Raw genomic sequence first — 25,828 nt, forward strand, 5'->3', positions numbered from 1 at the left:
AGCTTTTTTTTTTTTTTTTTAATTCTCCTTACCACTGGTTTTTGATGTCTAAGATGCTTCTCGCTTGTCCTACAAAAATTTACCTAAAATTTCCCAAACTTCTCTTTAAGCATCCGCTGGAATCAGACCATGATTTATCCCAACATTAAAAGCTCAGTCTTAGCCAAATTGTCCCCAGTTCATATTTGGGCCACACTGAGAATGTCCTAACTTGCCTTTGGTTCATTTGTGTCAACTCTGGCTTGGCAGGAGGGGAGAAGATTGATTTCTTAGAGAAAGAACAGCTGTCCAGAGTCAGGATGACATAGGAATGCTTTCAAGTTCCCCTGCCCCTTTCTTATATCATGTCTCTTCTCATCTTTCTTTGTTTTCTACTTCTCTCTCTCTGTTTCTCTCTCTCTCTCGTTTTTGCTCTTTTTGTTCCTCCTCTTCCTCATCTCTCAGTTTCCTGAGGGCTTCCCTGTATTCCTGGCACTCTCAGAGACATCACTCAGGCATGCCCCATTGAGCGTATCATCCTGTATGGCACATCAGGGAACAGAGCTGCCATGTCACTGATCCATTGCCTCCTTCTACAGAGCTGGTTCAGGTCATCCATCACTTAGATAGGCCAGGAGGCCAGGCACCCTTGCCAATTTGATCATAAGGAATCATGTTTTCTGAGAGGCAGGAAGGATCCTATGAATGTTTTCAGGATCTTTGTCACAGGCACCTTGGGAATAGCTGACACAGAATGGCAAGGGGTCTGTGACACACACAGACCATTTCAAGGTGGGTTCTAAGGGAAAAAGGATACTCACTCAGCATTTACTCAGTATATCCTCAGTATTCACTGAGGCCCAGCCAGGTGAATTGGGCTGACTCTTTAATGTTGGGGATTTAGGTGTGCTATAAAGAATGGCTTTCCGCCATGACTGTGCTAACACTCTGATGAGAACCATGCAGGATATTTGACACAACTCTTTCCTTGGTGACATACTAAAGTTGGAACTAGCTTGTCTTTGAAGTCAGATAGATGGACCTGAGTAGAAATCTCAGCTCTGCCATTAATAAATATGTATGACTTTGGACTAGTCACTTGACCTTCCCAAGCCTCATTTTCTCACCCAAATGACATGGAATAAATGGAATTAAATGAGATCATGTACAGACCTCTGTTCATTCTCCTTAGATGAACAGCCCTTCCATGTTTCACAAATGTCTTCAGAAGAGCCATTATTTTCTAAAGTACTCTTCTTCACTAGGCATTGTTCATGGTCTCATTTAATCATAACAACCAAGCTAGGGAGAAATCACTTTTTCCATAAAGGCAGAGGAATTATGCTCCAGCTTCCTTCTAATACGTCAACTGGGACTTCAAATATGGGACCATGTGTTGACCCAAAACCCTACTATAGGAGACCAGCAGGGTCACCACCAGGAAGGATGGTCTAAACCACAAGCAGGGTCAAGGGACTCAGTAGTGGGAGATGGAGGTATACCAAAGTCTCCTCCCTGGAGATTCTCAAAGGTGTGCCCACTTCCTCAATCTGAGGTGCCCAGAGGTTCCCTTACTTTCTCTGTTCTTCAGAGCAACCAGTTAAATTAGTACTAATAATAACCACAGCCACTTGGAGCACCATGTGCCAGGCTCTGTGCTTCTCAATGAAGTCTGAAAGAAATGACCCCGTGAGGCTAGCGCTCACATTTTGCAAATGGGCAACTCAGGCCTAGGAAAGATGAACAACTTGCCCAAGATTAAAAAAATGTAAATGGTGGGGCCAGGATGTGAACTCAGGAAGATCTCAGGGCCCACATTCTTAACCTGATACTGCCCTGGAGGATATGAAGTTCTTACCATTCATTTCTTAACTCCAGTTTTGTTTTCTTTCGTTTTTGTTTATTTTGTTCTGTTTTTATGTTTTACTTAAGTTTTTAAATTTTAATTCCAGTTAGTTAACATAGAGTGTTATAATAGTTTTAGGTACACAATATAGTGATTCAGCATTTCCATATATTACCCTGTGCTCATCACAAGTGCTCTCCTCAATCCCCATCACTTATTTCACCCACCCCCCTACCTATCTCCTATTTTTAAAAGTAGGAATTTTAATCTATCCAATGCCGCCTGTATGAATTAATTACCACTGGTTGTTTTCCAGAATCAAAATACCGATTTACAAAACCCTATTGTGTGACCATAACTGCACTATGGGGAAAATTTGGTGGTAATATTTCCACCTGACTAGTATATCCTATAAGAAGTTATTTCTGCATTTTCAGGCTCAGTTTCTCTTCCAGGTGGGAATTTCTCCACAAGTGATGGTGGGAATAAAAAGGATGCTCTGTGCTTTGCTAATTCCAACCTCTTACATATGGAGAAGTCAGGCAATATTGAACACACCTACCTTATGACCGTTTGCTTGTTGGGGTCATAGAGAGACATGAAAAGCTCAGCATCTTCTCCAATTCTGCACACAAAGTTTCTCACAAAGACATAGAGGCTGTGGGTGGGGGATGAGGAGATCCGGGAATACATTCCATAATCTGGCTGGTCTTTTGACTAAGAGGTGGAGGGGAAAAAGGAGGAAGGTAGAAAAAATTAGCCCAGCACCAGTGAGGACACAGGCCTTAAGATTTCTGCATTATATCCACGTCTACAAACAAAAGCTTCTGCAATCTGAGCCAAGTCACTTTGACTCTCTTGGCCTTGATTTTCTCATTTTGGGAAGTACCACCATTTGCCCAGCCTTCCTTATAAAATTAGTGCCATAAAAAGCACACATAATTTTTTATGAGATGTTTCTCATATTTTTAAAATGCTTAAATGGTCTCCATCAAAATTTAAAACTTCTGCCTTTTGAAAGATACATTTAAGAAAATGAAAAGGGGAGACACAGACTGGGAAAATATATTTGTAAAACATATATCTGGTAGAGAATCTGTATATAGAATATACAAATACACAAGTGTATTCAGAATAAAAAAAGAATCCTTACAACTCAATGATAAGAAAATCAACCCAATGAAAATGGGCAAAATATCTGAACAGACATTTCACAAAAAAATATACAAATGGCCATGGCCAGTAGGCACATAAAGAGATACTCAACCTCACTAGTTATTCAGGGAAATTGAAATTAAAATAATGATGAGATACCACCACACAACCACTAGAATGGCAGTACCAAGTGTTGATGGGATACAGAGCTACTGGAACTCTCTCATATACTATTGATGGGGATGCAGAATGGTACAACCCTTCCAGGAACAAGTATGGAAGCATCTAAATAAGTGGAACATGCATGTATTATAGGATCCAGCAATCCTACTGTCAGGTATTACTCAAAAAGAATAAAAACGTATGCTCACACATGTGTTTGCAAATGTTCATAGCAGTACTAGTTATAATAGCCCTCAAGTGGAAACAACCCACATCCCCCAAATGCACAAATGGTCGATGGTATGGCAACTCAGCAATAAAATGGAAAAAATAATATATACCACAACATGAACCTCAAAATCACCATGCAGAGTAAAGCAAGTCAAACACAAAAGCCACGTGATTTCATTTATATGAAACTACAGAAAAGGCAAAAGTGTTGTCACAAAAAAACAAATTAGGGATTGCCTATGGCTGGAGACTGGGAAAGGCGATCAACTGTAAGGGAACTCAAAGAAACGTTCAATGTGACACAACTGGTGAGATCTTGATTGTCGTGAAGTTCACCCAATACTGTATTTTAGTCAGATTCAGGAGACTATAGTTTACAATTAATTGATTTCATTGTGTGAAAATTATCTCAATAAAGCTAGAAATAAACGTTCTTTCAAATAATACACAGTAGTTAAAATAATTTTTTAATTGTAAATCAGAGTATGTTAACCTTGAAAAATAAAATTACAGTTCTTTGAAATCTTTTGTTGGCTTTCTACCACACTTGGAATAACAAATCTTAACTCTCTTCCATGACCCCTCAGGCCCTGCGAGATCTGGCTACTGCTCCCTACCTCTCCAAATCATTGCCTACTCTCTCCCACTGCTCAGCATGCACCATCCACACTGGCCTTTCTCCTCCTTGGACATTCAGAACACAGCCCTACCTGAGGGCCCGCCCTTTCATTTTCTGTTCCCTATGCGTAGAACACTTTGTCCCTAGATCTTCCCAGGTCTGGTGACTTCACATTATTCAAGTGTCAACTCAGATGTTTCTTCTGAGAGATGCCTTTCTTGATGATACCTTTTTAAAATAGCTCTTGATGCACTATGATTCACATAACCCTAGCTTATTGTCTTTTAGAGACCTATTACCATCTGGAATTAATTTGTACATTTATTTATTTACTTTTTATTGCCTTTCTTCATTTCTTCTCTCTGGAATATAAAATCTCCATGAAAACAGGAAACTTGCCTGGCATTAAACTACTTGTGGGATGGATGCAGAATGAATTACAGACCTAAGTACCAAAACACCATAAAATACATATGGCTATTGATCATCTCAGGTCATAGGATACATGTCTCCTTGAATAATATACACTCTAGTTAATTAGCCTATTATTTTAAGTTTATGATATGCTAAATGATCCCTCACTCAGCTAAAGGCTATTTTACAAAGCTTACCATTTCTTCCTTGATGCGCTCTGTGATTTTACCAGTTGCTTCCTCGTGTGCATGGAACAAGCTGATGACGCTGGTATTATCAGGGTCCAAGATATTTCCATCATCATCTCTGACAATCAGATCAAGCTCAAGAATTCTGCAAAGTAAAAACCATAGGTGAGGATAAATTGGGGGAGGCTGAAGCCTTTAAAATGTTGTTTGGAAGTTTACACCAGAAAATTTTCTTGGTCTCTGAAGATTGCAGACTTTCATAGAACAGCTCTATACCAACAGCCTTGCACACAGCTGTGAGCCATACTGGGACACTTTAGCCTCTTTGGGTGGTACGGTGGCAGTGTGTATTAAATTTTCTTAAAGTGTATCCTTACTGTGATATTGAATCTAGAGAAACATCCACATTTGAAGAGAATGTGTTACAGCATTGCTTGCATCAGCAAAGTAATGAACAAAACCAAAAGGAGAATGCCTAGGGCTAGGGAGGAGGCTGTCTCTCAAACAAAGCAGGGTTGAAGCCAAAGGACTTTGAACTCCAAGGGTCTGGGAGGCAAAGAGACAGAATCACTTCCAGGGACCTAGTGGGACAAACTGACGGGCCATAGATGCAAGACTGAGAACTGGGAGGGAGAAAATGAATGGAGGGGAGGGATCCCCTTCTGCAGAGAGACAAAGGGAAGAGAAAGAGAGGGTGGGGAAGCGTACAACTGTATCTGGACAAGAGAAAAACCACAGAACGGAGGGAGAAAGACCCAATCCCTGACTGAAGAGCTTTCTCTGGATTGGCGGCTTGGATCACGTGCCTGGGGACAAGGGGAGCCAGCCCCGGGGCTGGTGGCTAGGTCAGCAGCGTAATTCAGAATTCTCAGTAGGAGAAAGCGATCCCCTCCCTGGAGTGATGTGGGACAGGATAAAGCCTGCCTGTGCCTGACCACTTGTGGGGTGGGGTGGAGCAGTGCTTCCCTAGTACCTGGGCGTGGAGTGAGTTTGAATCCTAGCCAAGCTCTAGGCACAGGGTTCGGCTGAATGAGAAAACCCACCTCATTTGCACCCACCGCTGGGTGAGGTCGGCTGGAATAGAGTGGTGGGACACCTGGTCCATGAAGAAGAGACTGGGGTGTCGCCATTTTAATCCCCACCATCACCAAGGTGGAGCCTCAGGGAAAGAGCAGCTGGTCCACAGTGGAGACAGGACCTGCCTACACCAAACCACGCCTCTCTGTGCCTGGTAACTGAGAATTTATGGAGCACGGATTGACCCTGATGAACCAGACAGCCCCCTCTACCAGACCAGTGCTGTTGCATTGCCTGGTTTAATTATTGGACAGTTCTTATTGTATAGATACATTCTTCCTTCCTTTTCTTCTCTTCCCTCCTCTGGTCTGGATAGTCTGGTTGTTGGTTTGTTTAAGCACACATCCTAAATCCATTCTCTTAAGACATGCTCTACACCTCCTTCTTATTTTCCTGTCTTTCTCTCTCTCTCAGGATTAAGCCATATAGTTTCTCTGGACGATTTTTATTTTTTCTTTTTCTCAGCCCTTGTCATTTCTCTCTTTGTATAGGATAAGGCCTCTTCCATCAACACTGCCTCCACCCTGTTGTTTCCACCCTGTTGTTTACTTGTAGCTGGTGTTTCTGGTTTTTTGTTTGTGTGTTTGCATGTTTTTCTTTTCTGTTTGTTTTTTGTTTGTTTGTTTGTTTTCCTTTCCAGGGCTACTTCAACAAACAAATCAAAGCACACGTGGTGGAGGGTCCAAAATATCAGTACCAGTAGGGAGATAAAGTAACCAAAGTCACAACAACAGAGAGCAAGTAACACTCTCCAAAAAACACCTCCTGATGGGCCAGGCCCTGGGAGGTATATGACCCTTTTTAATATTGTAGTGCTCCCAGGGGCAGGGCACATCAAAAGCTTTCAAAAAACATAATGGACGGGGTGCCTGGGTGGCTCAGTCAGTTAAGCATCCGACTTTGGCTCAGGTCACAATCTCATGGTTCATGTGATCGAGCACCACGTCAGGCTCTGTGCTGACAGCTAGCTCAGAGCCTGGAGTCTGTTTCAGATTCTGTATCTCCCTCTCTCTCTGACCCTTCCCTGCTCAGGCTGTGTCTCTCTCTCAGAAATAAATAAAACATTAAAAAACACACACATACTGGACAAAAAGCTAGCCAAAATGAAAGAATTCCCCTCAAGAAATTCCATAAAGAAATGACAGCTAAAGAATTGCTCAAAACACATATAAACAATATAACTGCACAAGAATTTAGAATAGTGGGGCGCCTGGGTGGCTCAATTGGTTAAGCATCCAACTTCGGCTCAGGGCATGATCTCACAGTCCATGGGTTCAAGCCCCGCATAGGGCTCTGTGCTGACAGCTCAGAGCCTGGAGCCCGTTTCAGATTCTATGTCTCCCTCTGCTCACACTGTCTCTCTGTCTTTTCCAGACATAAATAAAACATTAAAAAAAATTTTTTTTAAATGTCAATACTACCCGTAACGATCTATACATTCAATACAATTCCAATCAAAATTGCACCAGCATTCTTCTCAAAACTAGAACAAACAATCCTACAATTTGTATGGAACCACAAAAGACCCTGTATAGCCAAAGTAATATTGAAGAAGAAAACCGAAGTGGGAGGTAACACAATCCCAGACTTTAGCTTCTACTACAAANAAGCTAGCCAAAATGAAAGAATTCCCCTCAAGAAATTCCATAAAGAAATGACAGCTAAAGAATTGCTCAAAACACATATAAACAATATAACTGCACAAGAATTTAGAATAGTGGGGCGCCTGGGTGGCTCAATTGGTTAAGCATCCAACTTCGGCTCAGGGCATGATCTCACAGTCCATGGGTTCAAGCCCCGCATAGGGCTCTGTGCTGACAGCTCAGAGCCTGGAGCCCGTTTCAGATTCTGTGTCTCCCTCTGCTCACACTGTCTCTCTGTCTTTTCCAGACATAAATAAAACATTAAAAAAAATTTTTTTTAAATGTCAATACTACCCGTAACGATCTATACATTCAATACAATTCCAATCAAAATTGCACCAGCATTCTTCTCAAAACTAGAACAAACAATCCTACAATTTGTATGGAACCACAAAAGACCCTGTATAGCCAAAGTAATATTGAAGAAGAAAACCGAAGTGGGAGGTAACACAATCCCAGACTTTAGCTTCTACTACAAAGCTGTAATCATCAAGACAGTATGGTATTGACACAAAAACAGACACATAGACTAATGGAATAGAGTAGAGAACTCAGAATTGGACCCACAAATGTATGGCCAACTAGTGTTTGATAAAGCAGGAAAGAGCATCCAACGGAAAAATGATAGTCTCTTTAGCAAATGGTGCTGGGAGAACCAGACAGCAACATGCAGAAGAATGAAACTAGATCCCTTTCTTATACCATATGCAAACATAAACCCAAAATGGATGAAGGACCTGAATGTGAGACAGGATACCATCAAGACTCTAGAGGAGAAAGCAGGCAACAACCTCTTTGACCTCAGCCGCAGCAACTTCTTACTCAACACATTTCCAAAGGCAAGGGAAATAAAAGCAAAAATTAACTATTGGGACCTCACCAAGATAAAAAGGTTCTGCACTGCAAAGGAAACAATAAATAAAACTAAAAGACAACTGATGGAATGGGAAAAGATATTTGCAAATGATATATTGGATAAAGGGCTAGTATCCAAAATCTATAAAGAACTTACCAAACTCAACACTCAAAAAACAAATAATCCAGTGAAGAAATGGGCAGAAGAATAGACATTCTTCCAAAGAAGACATCCAGATGGCCAACAGACACATGAAAAGATGACCAATGTCACTCATTATCAGGGAAATACAAATCAAAGCCACCCTGAGATACTACCTCATACTAGTCAGAATGGCTAAAATGAACAAATCAGGAAGCTACAGATGCTGGAGAAACAGGCACCCTCTTGCACTGTTGGTGGGAATGCAAACTGGTGCAGCCACTCTGGAAAACAGTGTAGAGGTTCTTCAAAAAATTAAAAATACATCTACCCTATGACCCAGCAATAGCACTGCTAGGAATTTACCCAAGGATACAGGAGTGCTGATGCATAGGGGCATATGTACCCCAATGTTTATAGCAGTGCTTTCAACAATAGCCAGTTAGGGAAAGAGCCTAATTGTCCATCAGCTGATGAATGGATAAAGAAGATGTGGTTTATGTATACAATGGACTATTACTTGGCAATGAGAAAGAATGAAATCACCATTTGCAGCAATGTGGATGGAACAGGAAGGTATTACGCTGAGTGCAAGAAGTCACTCAGAGAAAGACAGATATCATGTTTTCACTCATATATGGATCTTGAGAAACATCACAGAAGACCATGGGGGAAGGAAAAGGGAAAAAATAGTTACAGAGAGGGAAGGAGCCAAACCACAAGAGTCTCTTAAATACAAGAGGACAAACTGAGGATGTGGGGGGAGGGGCGAGGGGGAGAGGGGAAAATTGGTGATAGGCATTGAGGAGGACTGTTGTTGGGATGAGCACTGGGTGTTGTATGTAAGCCAATTTGACAATAAATTATATATTTTTTAAAAAGTGACTGTAATGCAATTCCATGTAGCAGAGCTTAAAAAATAGGATACAGTTTTAATATGTTTAATGATAAAGATCAGTGAAAAAAAAATAAAGTATGGGGGCACCTGGGTGGCTCAGTCAGTTAAGCAACCAAGTCTTGATTTCAGCTCAGGTCACTATCTCATGGTTTGTTGGTTTGAACTAACAGCACAGAGCCTGCTAGGGATTCTGTCACCCACTCTCTCTACCCCTCTCTGGCACACCCCCCCACTTTGTCCTGTGCTCATGCTCTTTCTCAAAATAAATAAACATTTTTTAAAGAGTATGGAAGAATGCATATAATATGTTTATGTAAACAAGTCAAGCCAGATACCTGGATACATGTACATGAATAGCAAGAAAAGAGAGAAAGGACAGGACAAATATAATGTAATATAATGTAATGTAACATGACATAATACAAATATAGCAGAAAAAGTATTCCTATGTTATCTATTCACCAACATTTTGAACATAGTTGTTAGGGAGAAATCTCAGATATATTGCTCATTACCCATAGCTTGCTCCTTACCTATTTGACTTCCAGGCCACAGGCTTTCCCCTGCTTGGTACTGATTTATTTCAATAGCATCTGCCATTTTGATTGGCATCAGTGATACTAATAGCAAATGCACAGCACTTGTGGTAAGTTTACATATGTTAAATATTTTATGTATGCTAAAGCATTTACCCCATAAAACAACCTTGAGGGATATATACTATTAATACCCCCATTTTACAGATGAAGAAAAGACCAAAGATATAGAGGCTAATTAATTTGCTCAAAGTCACACAGCTAGTTAAAAAGTAATATGGCATCCTGATCTGCACTTTTTTTTTTTTAAACATTTTTATTTATTTCTAGGAGAGAGAGAGAGAGAGACAGCGTGAGCAGGAGAGGGTCAGAGAGAGAGGGAGACACAGACTCCGAAACAGGCTCCAGGCTCTGAGCTGGCAGTCAGCACAGAGCCCGACGCGGGGCTCGAACCCACGAACCGCGAGATCATGACCTAAGCAAAAGCCGGACGCTTAACCGACTAAGCCACCCAGGTGCCCCCCTGATCTGCACTCTTAACCTCTATGGTATACTTTCTAGATGGGAGGCACTTAGGAGCAGTCCTGGATTAGGGGACAAGGGGTAAGTTTGCAGAGGACTTGATGTGAAGCTGCTTTTGCACTTGATGTTGAGACGAAGGGCCTCAGCTGTCCATACAAAGAAAGAAGGGGGAAGTGGGCTGATGGAGACTCTGAGAAGGCCAAGAGTGGTCCCGCTTAGGCACCACTGCTGAGGACCAGATTCTGCAAGGGCAGCAAGGACAAGTGAAAGAGACTAAGTTTTCATCTCTTATTTGAAAACTGGACTGAGAAGCACATCTCTCATCTCATCCAAATGCAAACAGAAAGGAGCCAAGGTTCACCCATTTGTCCACGCTCATTAGGAAATTAACTTCCAACTGGCTATGACTCATAATGTTGCACAGTCGTGCTGCCGAACAGGCGATGCTATGGGGGAATAAATGCTTTCAACTAATGCTGAGCAGAGACTCGCGTGACCTCAGAAAAAGATGGAGCACAGCCAATACATAATTTAATGCCAAGATCTCTCTAGCTCTTTCTCTTCAAAATTTATCAAAGTGGATTCGGTTCTAAATGTATGAATAAAACATTCTCCAGGGTCCAGCTATCTTGGGATTTGGAGGAGTCATTTGAGGATTCCTCACTCCTTGGAGACCAAGAAGCTTGCCCATTACCAGTCTCATGTGGAATTTTAGAAGCTTTAGTAGTCATAGGCTAGAGCTGTCAGGATTCCCACAGCCCAGGGTCAGGAAAGGCTGCCTCCCAATTGAACAGTAAACCATTCACTTTGGAGAAATGAGTACTTTGACATTTTCTTCTCAGACGTAGCCCCACACTGCTCTCTTCTGTTCAAAAAAGTGATAAAAAATGAACTGAAAACAAAGGCAGGGCAAGAAGCTCCCACCATATGCATTTTCCAAAACCAAAAAAAAAAAAAAAAAAAAAAAAAAATTAATGGTAATTAAAACAGAAATGGCTCCTTAGGTGGCTCCAGATGGTCTGGACAAATCCAAACTTCTTTACTCGGCACGTAGGCCCTCAAGTTTCCAGCCCGTCTGCCTTCCCCTCCATGTTCATGTTCTTCTCTGAGCTCCTCCCAATTCTCTCTCTCCCTCCCTGCCCTTCCCCCTTTCTTTCTTTCTTTTTCTCAATTTTTCTTCCAATAATCCCTACTAGTCTTGTTAGATTAGGGCAGATATTAGCCACCTGCCTGTCTCTTCCCCGCCACCACCCCATCTAGTCCATGCTTCCTGCTCTCATGAAATGCATGACTTGCTACTCAAGTGTCTGTTCACTTCTCTCTCTTCCGCATTAATCCACAGTTCTTGGAGGCAATAGAATGTAGTAGTTAAGCAATTGAATTCTGAAGCCAAGCTACTTGGTTCAAATTTCAGTCATCTGGGGCAAAATGACTTAATGACTCTGTGAGCCTCAGTTTCCTTATCTGAGAAATAGAGATGATAATAGCACCTACCTACCTCATAGAGTTGTCATGAGACCTAACCGAGTTAGTGCATGGAAAGTGCTTAAAACAGCTCTCAGCAAGTTATTATGACTTCTCATTGCTTGCTTTTTGTTGTCAATATAGTGGCCATATTTTGTAAATGTCTGTGTCCTCGAGGCCTAGCAGGTGCTCAACAGAAGTTTGATGTCTGAATGCAGGAGGAAAGAGGAGAAATAGGCTGATTCTGGTCAGACCTCCATCACTTAATTCCTGGCTCACAGCCTGAGGCTGGTGTACCTCACCACAGCTCCTGACACTCAGCTCAGAGGTCGGGCCTTCTGGTTTTCAGGAAGCCACCCACCTCATATCAGAGCTCTAACCTCCCAAGACACCAGGCCACTGTTAGATGAAGGAGTCCAAGAATGGATCAAGAAGATGTGGTTTATCTATACCATGGAATGCTACATGGCAATGAGAAAGAATGAAATCTGGCCATGTGTAGCAACATGGATGGACCTTGAGGGTGTTATGCTGAGCGAAATAAGTCAGGCAGAGAAGGACAGATACCATATGTTTGCACGTATAGGTGGATCAGGAGAAACTTAACTGAGGAACGAGGGGGAGAAGAAGGGGGGAAAGGGTGGGGAAAGGGAGAGAGGCAAACCATGAGAGACTCTTGAATGCTGACAAAAACTGAGGACTGATGGATGTGGGGGGAAGGGGGGATGGGCATGGAGGAGGACACTTGTGGGGATGAGCACTGGGTGTTATGTGGAAACTAATTTGACAATAAACTATTTGTAACAACAACAACAACAAAAAGATGAAGGAGTCCAAATCTCCCTCCCTGCCAGCTGAAGTCATCAGGGAAAGGAGGCAAGAATCAGGGGGCCCCCTAGCTCAGGGCCTTAGTCTCCAAGGATGCCTCTCACTTCCCCAAAGGGAACTGAAACTGAAAGCACAGGGTTGGTCCAGGCAATGCTGCAGAGACACAACTGAAGGGGGCAGGAACCCCTCCTCCTCTTTCTCCTCTCACCACCATTCATATCTTCATCCAGCCTTCATTGACTGAGTGCCTCCTGTGTGCAGACCCTGTTCCCACCACAAAGAGATGAATTAAATGGTCACTGTATTAGAGAGTGCCCATCACAGCAGGGGAGACAGGCCAGTAAGGAGGTGATTACTCTTAAGGGTGCTAAGGGCCTACAAGAGCACCTAACCCAGCCAAAGGTACCTAGGGGAAAATCAGAGAAGGCTTCCTAAAGGTGGTGACAATTTCTTCCATCCTTGGCCCTTTTCCTTAGGATCACTGTGAAGAAACATCTGAAGGTCACAGATGCCATTATTGCAAAGCAGCAAAACTTCCTCACTTTTCACACTCTCAGCTGTGACTACTCAGCTAAAGATGTCACTGCACCAATGGTAGCAGCAGCTGTGTGGCAAAGTCTTCCTGTCACTTTAGGATGATGTGCATTATAAGCAGATTTGGACACCCTCACCAGCTGTCAGCAGGGAAGCCGGCAGAGGGACCATGCTTCTGGGATGGGAAGCAGCTGTAAGCTGGACCCACTGACTTTCCTAGTGCATGTGGATCTTCTTCCTTAGTGCATATGACAAAGGCAAGAAAGTCTGGCTGCTGGGAAATTTTCTTCTTACTCCAATTGAAGAGGCTCTTTCTACTTCCTCCTCGGGACCTATGTCCCAGCTTTCTGATCCATTTCACAATCCTCTAAACATGCCATGCTCTCTCATTGTACTCCTGCCTCCCTTTTTTTTAGCCTACTTAACACTTCTTTATTTTTCAAAATTCCCCTCAGGGTTACCTCCTCCAGGAAGCCTTCCTTGACCTCCTTCTCCAGGATGGCTTTGTAAGCCATCAAACTTAACACAATACATAACAACAGTTTACTTGTAGCTTACTCCTAACCAGACTGTGATCCCTTAGCAGATAGGGACTTTTACATCTACAGCCTCGACAACTGGCAAGATATCAGGCCAATCATAAGTATTCAATACATGTTTGTTGTTGGGATGAATAAACAAATGAGTAGGATTTGGAGGGCATCCAAATAACAGGAGGGGGTGGGGGGTAAAAGCTTCACAGTTCTCCAATGCTCTCCAGGTAGCATAATGGTGAGGCCCATAGACTCTGGAGCCAGACTGCTTGGGTCTAAATTCTAGTTCTGCCATTACTAGCTATGTGATTCTGGACAAATTACTTGACCTCTTTAAAAGCCTTAGTTTGTTCATCTGAAAAAAAAAAGTGTAGATAATAAAACTGCATGCCCCATAGGGTTGTTACACAAATTAAATAAAACAATGAATGTAAAACACTTAGTATCAAGCCCGGTGCACAATAACTCTGATTAAGTGTTACTTTATAATATTATTATCACTATTATTATTATCAGTGGGTTGTCCTGCCTCAAAAAATTGTTTCAAGTTCTCCTTAACTTCAGAACATCCAAACTCCAACCCTGCTTCTTCCCTTTTGAGGAAACACTTTTGTGACTATGCATATGAGTTAGCTGATGGCATGTGGCTTGGATAATTTAGGATGGGGGGAGGGACATTTAAATCTCACACTGGGATTTAAGGGAGAGTTTTGTTAAGTGCAGGAATAAACTGACAACTAAGCCAAAAGTGAACCAGCATGACTGTGTTCCCCAGCCCCTTGGAAGTAGGTTAAATGAGTGTCCTAAACCTCTCAGCCCGGTAATAACCACTGTATAAGCAAGCCCTCCCTCCACTTGCATGTCCCCAGATCCCACGGAGGTGATAAGAAAGGCACACAAGCACGGCGTTGGTAACAGCCTTCTCTCAAATAGAAAGTGGCAAACTTGCATCTAAAAATGAAACCAAGCTTCTCTGTAGGGAGACAGGAAAGAATAGGGGGCGGGCAGGAGAAAAGAGCATCTTTTCAGAGAAAAGAGAGGTTACTTGTTGCCATAGTCTATTTTGGATGTGACTTTCTGCTTCAGTTCCTTCAGCTCGTCCTTAGGCAGAGTTCCCGAGAGGAGCTGGGACCGCCACTCCATCAGGTCGTACATCATGGCCTGCACTTGCAGGAACCGATCCTTTTTGCTGGCCTACAAGAAGAAACAATGCACAGTCACCTGCGCCGAGGGTGTGTGGGGGCATCTATGTGGCAAACTGTGCCAAAGTCAGTCAGACATGTTCAGGGGCCATGGCTTGAGCATCTCTTCTGGCCCCTACCCAGCTACAAAGGGATTAAGTGGTAGTCTCAGTAGTACACATAGTTCCTGCCCCTGGTCCCCAGGGATTTCCAGAAATGAAAGTGATAGTCCCAATCACTTCTTTGGATTTCTGATTCTTATCAGAAAAGATACTTGTTGAGCAGCAATGCCAGGCATATCTGCTGTAATGCAGGTCTCAGTGCTCAGGCCCTTTAAGGCTGGAAACTAGGAGCATTTCTCTGGTGACAGAGACCTATTTCTAGGGCAGCATTCCCCCAAGTGTGACATGTTCACAACCTGTGGGACACAATGGCTTTTGGTGATACAAAGATACATGTTAAATAACATGGACCCATATGGTGATTTTCTCCCATTCTTCTTCCCATCCTTCTGTAGAAAGGAAGGAGAAAAGTGCAGTTTCATGGTAATGTTTTTAACCCCTCTCTCACATTTGTCAATTTGTTTTTTTAACAAAGAGTGAGAGAGGATCTTGAGCTCAGAGCTTTTGACAGGTACTATAGCAAGCACTTAATAACATTGACTTGTTTTCATTGTATTTATTTGAACAATGTTCCTCTAATTGTGCCAAGCACTTTTGGCTTTCCATTTGGGAAAGCATGTGTGATGTAATCACACACACACACACACACACACACACACACACACACACACACAAACACGCCCGTGCACACAGTTTGTTCTTTGTCCCCAGTTCTTGGCACAGAGCTCCTAAAGCCCTTGGAACATTCTGAATGATAACAACATCTTTTTTTATTCATAATGAACTCCTTTTGACCATACCTGAGTTTATGCTAATGATGTGACTCCTGGTGTCCCCCTAGACAGCTTCAGGATGGGGGCTGAATGCCAGAGGAACCCACCATGTGATTAGAAAGTTAGAACTTTTAGCCACATTCCCCTCACCCTTTCCTTCAGGGAGGGGAGAGAGGCTGGGGATGGAGTCTATTCACCAATGACCAATGATTTAATCAATCATGACTATGTATTGAAACTTCAATTAAAACTCTCAATCAGTAAGGTTCATGGAGCTTCCCAGATGAACATACCTACGTGCAGGGAAAGTGGCATGCCTAGAGGAGGCATGGGAGCTCTCTGCTCACCCACCCCAGTTCCTTTACCGGTATATATCTTCCATTTGGCTTTTCTGCGTTGGAGCCTTTATAGTAAAACAATGTTCATAAGGATAGGTCCCAGAGCTCTGTGAGCTGTTCTAGGGAATTATGAGCCTCCACGTAGAAATGGAGAGGAATGATGGACCCCTGAATTTGTATTAAGTTTGGACAAAAGTGTGGGTAGACTGGGAACCCGGGACTTGCAACTGGCATCCTAAGTGAGGGCAGCCTTGTAGGACTGAGTCCTTAAACCTATGGAATCTGAAACTGACTCTGGGTAGTCACTGTTAGAACTGAATTGTTTATAGGGCATCCAGTCAATGTTGGAGAATGGGAAATTGTTGTTGGAAGACATGGCATGCTGTACAATTTAATTAAGTAAATTATTTTAGCTTACTAAAAAGGGAGCCGATTTAGGTAGTAAGTAAATATTGTACAGGTGGTACACAGACATGGCAAGAATCATGAAGGTGATACTAAAATAGCAGAGGTTTAAGGTTCTTTTACTAGGATAAAGGGCACAATGGACTTGGTATTCAAAGGTTTTCTTTTTTTTTCTTTTTTTTCTTCTTGAGAGACTCTTGAATGCTGAGAACAAACTGAGGACTGATGGGTGTGGGGGGGAGGGGGTAAATGGGCATGGAAGAGGGCACTTGTGGGGATGAGCACTGGGTGTTATATGCAAACCAACTTGACAATAAACTATTTGTAAAAAAAAAAAAAATCAAAGATTTTCTTAAGGGAAAATGCCAAGTTTCTACAGTGTGTGTGTATGCTATGTTTAAAAGGGGTAGTGTAGATGAATAATTAATGCTTCAAGTTACTGTTCTCCGCCTATATTTTCCTAAAAACTTTTGGGAAACTTATATAACTCAATGTGCCAATTATAATATATTATGAAGTATTCACACAGCAGTTGACATTTATGGCCATAAAAGTTAAGTCTACAAATAGCATGTATACACACCAGCAGGTGTACCCAGTGCTGTAACAAAGATGCAGTAAGCCCTGGTTGACATTTTCACTCTCAGCTTAATGGTTTTCTTAGCTAATTGCTTTCATTAGGAAGTTTAGAAGCATCAAAGGAGGATTTAAAATTAGATTTGCTTCAATACAAGGAAAACACATGCAAAATGCACTCTTTGTTTTTCCAGGGTCAAACTTACTCATAGATCTAATGATAATAACCATTGGTTAATTAAAATATAAGAATGGTATTTCTCAAGGTATTATCAGTAGACTACCAAATCAAAGTCCCCACGGTTTATTAAAATGTAGAGTCCCGGGGCGCCTGGGTGGCTTAGTTGGTTAAGCGTCCGACTTTTGCTTAGGTCATGATCTCACGGTTCGTGGGTTCGAGCCCCGCGTCGGGCTCTGTGCTGACTGCCAGCTCAGAGCCTGGAGCCTATTTCAGTCTGTGACTCCCTCTCTCTCTGACCCTCCCCTGCTCACGCTCTCTCTCTCTCTAGAAATAAATAAAATAACCTTAAAAAAAAATTAAAAAAATAAAATAAAATAAAATAAAATGTAGAGTCCCAATAAAGGAAGCTTTGTCTTTTAACAAAAACTTCTGCACTAGTTTTAAAGCTGAAGGATCACATCAGACCCCCGTTTATTTTGGCTCAGTCACAAGCTCGCTGTGTGGCTTTGAGAAAGTTACCCAACCTCTTTGGGCCTCCATGTACTTACTCCTACTGTTTGTTCTCTACTATGTCACCAAAGCTACCTGGGCCTGCTCTGCTCAAGGATGAATTCCAAGTGTGAACCAAACAAAGACTGCAGGAAGCGTCCATCCCAGGGATCAGGGTTTTGAGTCTCACCACGTAGAGCTGTTTCCAGATGCTGCCCCATTCCCAAAGTGTCGTTGTCACTTCTTGTGCCAGAGGAATTTCTGCAGGAATGATGTTCTCGATATTTCTATTTAAGGTGGGAGACAGAACTGTGAGAAATTGAGACCCAGGTGCTAACAAGATAAAATGCTGGCAAATTTGCATTAAGCTGCAGCTGCTAAGAGGGGCCTTGTTGGCAAGAGACTGAACCTCCTCCAAGAGCCACACCAATTACATTATGCAAATGCAAGGAGCTTCCTTTTTAATGTCCTCCTTCACTAGGGTGGGCCCTTTGAGCTCATTATTCAGGCTTAATCTACTTAAATATAGATCAAAGGCAGCTGCCAGTGAAAAGTTTGATTCTCCAAACTTCCCAATACCCCCTCAGCATCAGGACTGAACAGCAATCAATTTGGATTAAATATCTTATTGTGTGAGGAAAAGGAGACACGCAAATAAACATGGGCACGAAGAAGAGGAATCAGCTGATTCACATCTGCCAAGTCAGGTTTTCAAAGCAGACAGGACAGAGGCATCTGTGAGCTGTGGGAGGGTCAAGTCTGGTGAAGAATGACAAATACCTTTTTTTCTCCACTGTCACTTCCTTGATGTGGATGAAGGATTTAGGGAAAATGCCCTGTTGGGAATAAAATAAGATAAAATAAAATAAAATGACATATCCTTACAGAAATAACTGATCCAAAGCCTTCATGGTTTTTTCCAAAAGTCATTGACTGGTAAAACCCTCCAACTTTAAAGAAATAATATTCTCTTAGGTCTAGTTCTTTCTTGCCAATTCTCCAGTAGTTGTTCTAGGTCCCATAATAGCCCTAGAATCCCAAGGATGCTCAGCCTTATTTTGGACAAGACAGGACAAAAAAAAAAAAAAAAAAACCTCACCCCAAGTGAAACACCCTAAGTATTTTGTCTCTCCCCTCTCCTGCCCAATTCCAGGAAAGCAGTCACCCTTCACAGTCATGAAGAGCTGGAAGGTCAGGTCCTAAAGCAATAGTGTCCTTGGCTGCATGTGGGGTATTTTGATATGAGACCTATTTTTCCCTGGATTTGTTTTGTTATTCTTTGGAGAGCAGAGTGGGATGATGTCTCCCAATACAGCATGTCAGGAAGGAGGGAAGAAGTGTCTTATTTCCTTGCCCCATAAGCTTGTCTCAGTTAATTAGAGAAATTTATCAATTACTTTGCAAATTCCTTCATAAATTAACCCTGGAGGTATCTGCTTCCATGTTAGATGCTGTGAGCGCTAAGACCAGTAAAACAGGGGCCTGCTCTCATGGAAACGATGGTGTAATATGGGCTTGGAACAGGTGAACTCCCCAAGGGCAGAGACTGGACTCATCTCTGTGGGGTAAGGAAATGATGGATGCCCCCAAACAACTCGAGAGAAAGGCAGCAGAAGATAAATTTCAAACAAAACATGTACAACTCCATGGGGACTCAAGGAAGGGGGAAATTATATGTAATTGGCATATCAGCAAAAGTCAGAAGGAACAGAGAGCTCCGGAGGTTAGCCTTAAGGGGAAAGGAGTTGAGGCACAGCAAGTGCCAAGGTGTAGAGATGGAAAAGCACAGGACACACAGGAGGAAAAATGAGACAAATGTGCCGAAGAGCTACAGAGGCTGGTAATTGCCCAAAGGGATTGCAGCATCATGTAAAGACATCCAGAGTTGTTTCAAATAAAAACAAATTGACCTTACCTGTAACATTTTGTGCTTTAGGAGGTATCCCCTATACCAATCTGCAAAGAGAAAATAAACAAACAGGTCTCTTATCTACTCTTACAAGTTTATTGCTGTTGTTGTTGTTGTTGTTGTTGTTCTGCTTGTTTTTAACTAGCAAAGAAACTACTACAAAGTGCTTTAAACCTCAGGTACAGATTCAAGTCTGGAACCCCCTAGGCTTCAACCGGCTGTTGGAGTCGTTGCCAACATCTCCAAAAATCATCTAAAAACACAGGGATTTCACAAAACAATGTGGATTTCCTCCTCATGTAAAAATAGGAGGCCCAGTGATGGTGGCCAGCGCTCCCCCGCGTCCTCAGTTGGCTGACAGCAGGAGCAGCTAGTCTCATCAAAGCACGTGCCTCCAACTCACCAGCCTCCACCTAGCCCCTCACTTATTCCCACTACCTCCGTGGGCCCCTGTTCAGATGTTTCAACCTCTGCCTTAGAGACATACAACGGCTCAGGGAGTTTGGCAAACATACTAAAATAATACCCACAGTTTTAACAGCAGCAAATGGTGTCTAATATGTGATTCGTGGAAGTTAGTGATTACAAAGCAGACAAGTTCAGAGATGGGTAAAAGGACGGGAATTTTAAAAGATTCTTCCCCTTGCAAGAACTTCAAAATTGATTCAATTAACAGAAGTCCAAATTATACACAGTCCTCGAACAAAATGAGCCTCAGTGTAGCAAGTATTGATGACTATAATGAGCCCACTGGCCTTTGGAATGATTCAAGCCCAGCCAAGTAGTGGCATTTGTCATCTTTGTAAATAAAAAGTGTCTGTCGGGAGCCTCATTAGCAAACCCTCATTACTGGACTGACAGATTGTTTTCAAAATATGTTCTCAACAGACATACGTGCAAGCCCCCGAACAAACAAGTTAAAATGCAAAGTCACCCTTCACGGTCATGAGTTGGCTTGAAGGTCAGGTCCTAAAGACAACTCTAAAGCAACAGGGGCCCACAGAGACTCCTATTTTGAGAAACAGAATGACAGGAAGGAGAGAAAGAGAAAAGGAAGGAGAGAAGAAAAACAGAGAGAAAGGAATGGAGGTTAGAGAAAAAGAATCTCTGGGTTTGGAATAAAGTGCTGTTCTACGCACTCTTCATGTACGAAGTCTTTTAACTGTCATAACCACCATGAGGTAGGTACTGTAATGATTCCATTTTACAAAAGAATGGCCTACATGGGGCAGAGCAAAGTTAAGTAATTTTCACAGCTAATAAGTGACAGTGTCAGGATTTGAACGTAAGCAGCCATCACACTGTGCTTCCTGACTGATGTAGGAAGGAGCATGGTGGTTGCCTAATATTTCCTTCCTCTCAATATCTGAAGCCCCAAAACTATATCCCTACTAAGCTACTTTCCAACTGAATACTTCCAGTGCTGGAAAACATCATGAGGCATCACATTCTATGTTTAAACTCCTAATAATTTGTCCATAACTACTGGTAAAAATTAACCATTAGCAAAAGGTCAATGCTGGTAAAGTTTTTGTTCTGTTTCTTTCAAATTATAAATAAATCTTCACAATAATCCTACACAGTTGATACTATTATTGCCTTAGTTCTGCAAATGAAAATAGAGAGGCACAGAATGATTAAGCAACTTGCTCATGGTCACACAGCTAGTGGGTGATGTAACTAAGATTTAAACCCAAGCATCTGACTCCACAGAGATGACACTCCACAGCCTTGCACTATCACAGCTCCTCTGTTGGCAGGTCTACTCCATGCCACCAACTAAATAAGAACATCTTTGGAATATTACTAGCCACCATTTTATAATCACTAAATATATGCAAAACTGTATGCTAAGTGTTGTACGTGCATTTTCTCATTTAGTCTTCATATCAATACTGTGAACCGAGTATTATCATTCCCATTTTATAGATGAAGAAATTGAGATTCAAGCCAGTTGATGTGCTGAGCCAAATCACAGTCAGGGTTCAAGGGCAAATCTATGTGGCTTCAAAGCCAGCCCTCAATGCTGTTCTGCCACATGAGCCTGTGTGTGATGAGTACATATACAGAAAAAGTTCTCCTACTATGTACATGACATTGGGTTAAGTACTTTCAGAAATAAATCTCCTGTGATCCTTGATGAGAAGGGCTCATTACCACCTTGACCTGAAAGATAATTATCATGCATCGACTGCATCAGGGCTCTCCTTAGGACTTTTCTCTGACATCTCCACCTCATCTGGGCCATTGACTTCCATGACTCCCGATGTTGACTCCCTAATCTATTCACCTATCAGCTATATCTGGCTGTTCTCTAAGACCTGACCAGGCAGGTACAATAGTCGGCATCCAGAGCAAAATCCCCAACAATGAACACCATGATCAAAAGCAGGCTGTATAACACAGCACTTGCCATATCCGAGGACTTGCTCCCAGGCTGAACATCCTTTCGTGTTAAATAATAGCAATCCCATCCATGAGATAAGCACTTCTAGTTTCATGGAAAACTCATGAAGTGCATCCTGGGGGATGATGAGAAAAGGAAAATGTTTACCATTCTTCTGGACAGTTATGAAGTACCAGTTCCTCAAACTGTCCTCCCTTCCCACATCCCAAATACTAAAACGAAATGCACCTAAATTCTCTAATCATCTAGCAGCTGGGGAGAGCAGGGAGAAAGTTGAGGAGAGATTAAAAATATCCCAGGACATTTAAAAAAAAAAATCCATGACCTAAAGATCCAGTCCTCTCTGTGCTATCGATACACAGCATAATTTTGGGTCATGTCACTGCAGCCTCAGTGTTTTCATCTATAAAATGACGGAAATAACACACACCCCACAGGGTGTTACAAAGCTATTTTTAAAACTTCATTATGAAGTAAACAAATCTAGTAAAGGTACAAAACCTTGGAGGGGAAGAAAATATACCAATTTCACGATAAGTATTACCTATAGTATGGACAAAAGACAAGAATAGAATAGGGATGGGATAAACAGAGGGTTTCAAATGCATCTAAAATTTTTATTTCTTAAAAATAAGGTCTGAAGTAAACATTAAAAATGTTAATATTTGTTTATTGGGTGGCAGCTGCTTGAATGTCTTTTACTTTCTTGTATGATTGAAATATCTAATAATATTAACATCGAATAGAAGCTAGCAGTTATCAGTGGTTAAGAGTATGATCTCTGGAAGCAAAAGCTCAGATTTGAATGAAGATCTATAACTTACTGTCTGTGTGATCTCAGACATTCCTCTGAACTTCAGTTTTCTTTTCCATAAAATGGGAATAATAATAGTGTCCGCCTCATAAGGCTGAAATTAGATACGGAATTCAGAGTTTTTGCCCAGTGCCTGGCATATCGTAAGCACTCAAAATTTAGTAAATACCATTCTCCTTTTTAAAAATCAAAAATCATCATCATCATTAATAACAACCACCACAAGGGAAAGTTGGGCAGGGCATTTTCTATTTTATTTCCAGAGCCTACAGAATTTTTTTTTGGTTGGGAAGGGGCAGAGAGAAAGGGAGAAAGAAAGAACCCTAAGCAGGCTCTGTGCCGTCAGCACAGACGGCACATTAGACTTGCACTAGGCTCTGAGCGCACAGAGCCTAATGCAAGGCTCGAACTCACAAACTGTGAGCTCATGACCTGAGCAGAAAACAAGTCAGATTCTTAACCGACTGAGATACCCAGGCGCCCTGAGAACCTACAGATTTTGAATACTATCACTTTTTCCCAGTGAAGTTGTTTCAACAAACTTCCATAACAACAAAGTAAATGACCCATGCTTCAAATTCAACAAAATGGAAGTTTACTGATGATTTCGTCTCACCCTCATTCAGAAGAGTTCACCTTCACATGACCTGTCTCTAAAGCAGACCCAAACAAAGGGACATCTCCCTGCAGAGTGGCACTTTAAAAAGATGCCCTGTCAAATGCTTATCAAGGCTTCCTCTTACCCTAAGAGTAAAGAACTTAGATCACTCTCAGTGGAGCTGTTAGTACAAAAGCTGCTACATGGCTCCAGGTCCATGCCACTCTGCAAGTGGTAGATTAAAAATTCTCCTTGCAAAGCTCTTGGCAGCCCAATGAAGAACGAGGTAATGCACACATGCCAACTTAGAAAGAGCTCCAGATATTTTTAAGTGGTGAGAAAAGCAAATCTCAGAGTGGGATGCACAGCGTGGTCCCATTTCTAGGAAACAACGAAAGCCATGCCTTACCTTAAAAAGCAAAAGATACTATATTGGCCTCCTCCCTCATACCTTCCCTTTGTTTCATTTTACTGGTAGATAGAATTAAAAAGCTCCTTGGGAACCACTGTACAGAAATCCCATTCTCTTTCCACTAAGAGCAGTCCCCCATGACCCAGACGAGTGTATGTATCAGTAGGTGGAATGAGACTTGCCCTGTTGTTCCAGAAAGAAAGCAAAGAATTCAAGGCAGAGCAGACAGTCCCTCTGAAGGACTTAAAAAGAAGAATCTAAACAAGCAGGGCTACCCCTCAAAGACCATCCTCCACCATAGTCTATGTCATCAGAAAAGAAAGAGAGACAGATAGAGTGACACAGGGGTCTTTGGAGGTGGTAGTTGTCTTCAGAGAGCTCGGTATAGCTTCCCCACCCACAAGCCAGATCCAGGCGTGGGGGGTACAGTACAGGAGATTCACAGTGAGGGACATTTGGCACCTCATTCCCCAGCTACATGACTATTCATGCAGGGGACTGGCTGATCTTTGGGCTTATTTGATCAAGGAAGACAGAGATTTGCAAAGAAAGCACCCCAAACTCCCTCCCATCCCCAGCCTTGTTTAAACTGGAGAAGGAGAGGAGGCATTAAACTGGATATAAGATTGAAATCTTCTTCTGTTGAAATGGCATTAAATATCAGGAAAGATGTCAACCAAATAGGACTGAAGGAAGTGACTGAAGAAAATTAACACTGATTTTTTTAATGTTTATCCTCCCATAAGGAGTTCTGACTGCTCAATAAACACATGTATTTTCCACATCTAAAATCAGAACATAGAATGTTTATGCTACCTCTGGGTAAAAAGGGCAGCCTGACAGATATAGTATAGACCAAAAAATAAGCATTAGGAAATCTAAGGCTTAGCAACAATGGGTACCCTTCTGAACTGCTTGAGTTTTCAACATAACAAAATACTATCTTTATGATGAAAAGTTGATCATGTTTGAGCTCTACTGAAAGAAAACTCATTCATGTCTATGGTTCCAAGTCAGGTTTTTGTCTTCGGCATTAATCCAGCTGAGTAAATTTAATATAGGCAAGGAAGGGCTGGCCTCACCTATTCCAGCAATCAGAGAGCCAACTTCTAGATTCCCTGGGCTGTACTGTAGAAAGATATACCTGCCAGTCTCCATGTGGCTGTATATAATAGAGGGAGGGATGGGATTAATTAACACAGACACCTAGGAGTGTTCTAACATAATGTCCAGCACCACGCTAGCAAGTAGCTTCTCTGATTTCTGTCATATTTTCCTTATAACAAGCCTAAGAACAGGCAATGCTAACCCATTTCACAGGTAAGAAAACTGAAGCCCACCTACCCAAGACCATTCAGCTAGTGGGTAGTGGAGCAGAGAATAACTTTCTGATTCAAAAGCTCAGGATCTTTCCATTCCTTTTTTGTTTGTTTATTTGTTTGGGGGAGCATTTAAAAACTATCGAAAAGAACAGAAAATAAAATAACAACTACTCATTCCTACCACCTAGAATTAATCATTACTAATATCTTCAATTATTTAAGACTATATTATCTTTTTGTCTAAAATTGATATGGGTGGTTACAAAGCATTTAACAAAGTACAAAAGTACAAATATAAAAGCTAAAAGAATTACCCGGAATCCCATTACTCAGAAAAAGGAAAATACATATTAACATCATTTTAGCCAACTTTTCATTTGCATTTATACACACAGAATAACAGATAAAGAGATAAAATATCATTTTTAAAATATTCTCATAAAAATTGGCATATAATAAAGATAATATGCAAATAGAAATCTCAAATACCAAACTTAATTTTATTTGTATTTAATAGAAGAAAAAGAAATGGAGTAAAATTGAAGGAAATGTTGAAACTGATTAAATGTTTCTTAGGGGAATCCTTTTGCACTGCTGGTGGGAATACAAGCTGGTGCAGCCAATCTGGAAAACAGTATGGAGGCTCCTCAAAAAGTTAAAAACAAAACTACCTTT

The 25,828-nt window shown here is 41.7% G+C and overlaps 1 protein-coding gene across 1 annotated transcript in view; it reads right to left on the reverse strand.

Moving 5' to 3' along the window:
* Nucleotides 1–25,828, reverse strand: part of DOCK2 (dedicator of cytokinesis 2) — a 415,343-nt gene that overhangs the window by 364,107 nt on the left and 25,408 nt on the right. The window contains exons 3-8 of the mRNA XM_077757359.1: nt 19,607–19,647; nt 18,472–18,527; nt 17,882–17,978; nt 14,672–14,820; nt 4,604–4,739; nt 2,388–2,542 (exon numbers count right to left, since the gene is read on the reverse strand). Coding sequence (XP_077613485.1) covers nt 2,388–2,542; nt 4,604–4,739; nt 14,672–14,820; nt 17,882–17,978; nt 18,472–18,527; nt 19,607–19,647 — 634 coding nt within the window. The remainder of the gene's footprint in view (nt 1–2,387; nt 2,543–4,603; nt 4,740–14,671; nt 14,821–17,881; nt 17,979–18,471; nt 18,528–19,606; nt 19,648–25,828) is intronic.

Source organism: Crocuta crocuta, unplaced genomic scaffold, assembly GCF_008692635.1.
Source record: "Crocuta crocuta isolate KB4526 unplaced genomic scaffold, BGI_CrCroc_1.0 scaffold131, whole genome shotgun sequence".
Lineage (NCBI taxonomy): Eukaryota > Metazoa > Chordata > Mammalia > Carnivora > Hyaenidae > Crocuta > Crocuta crocuta.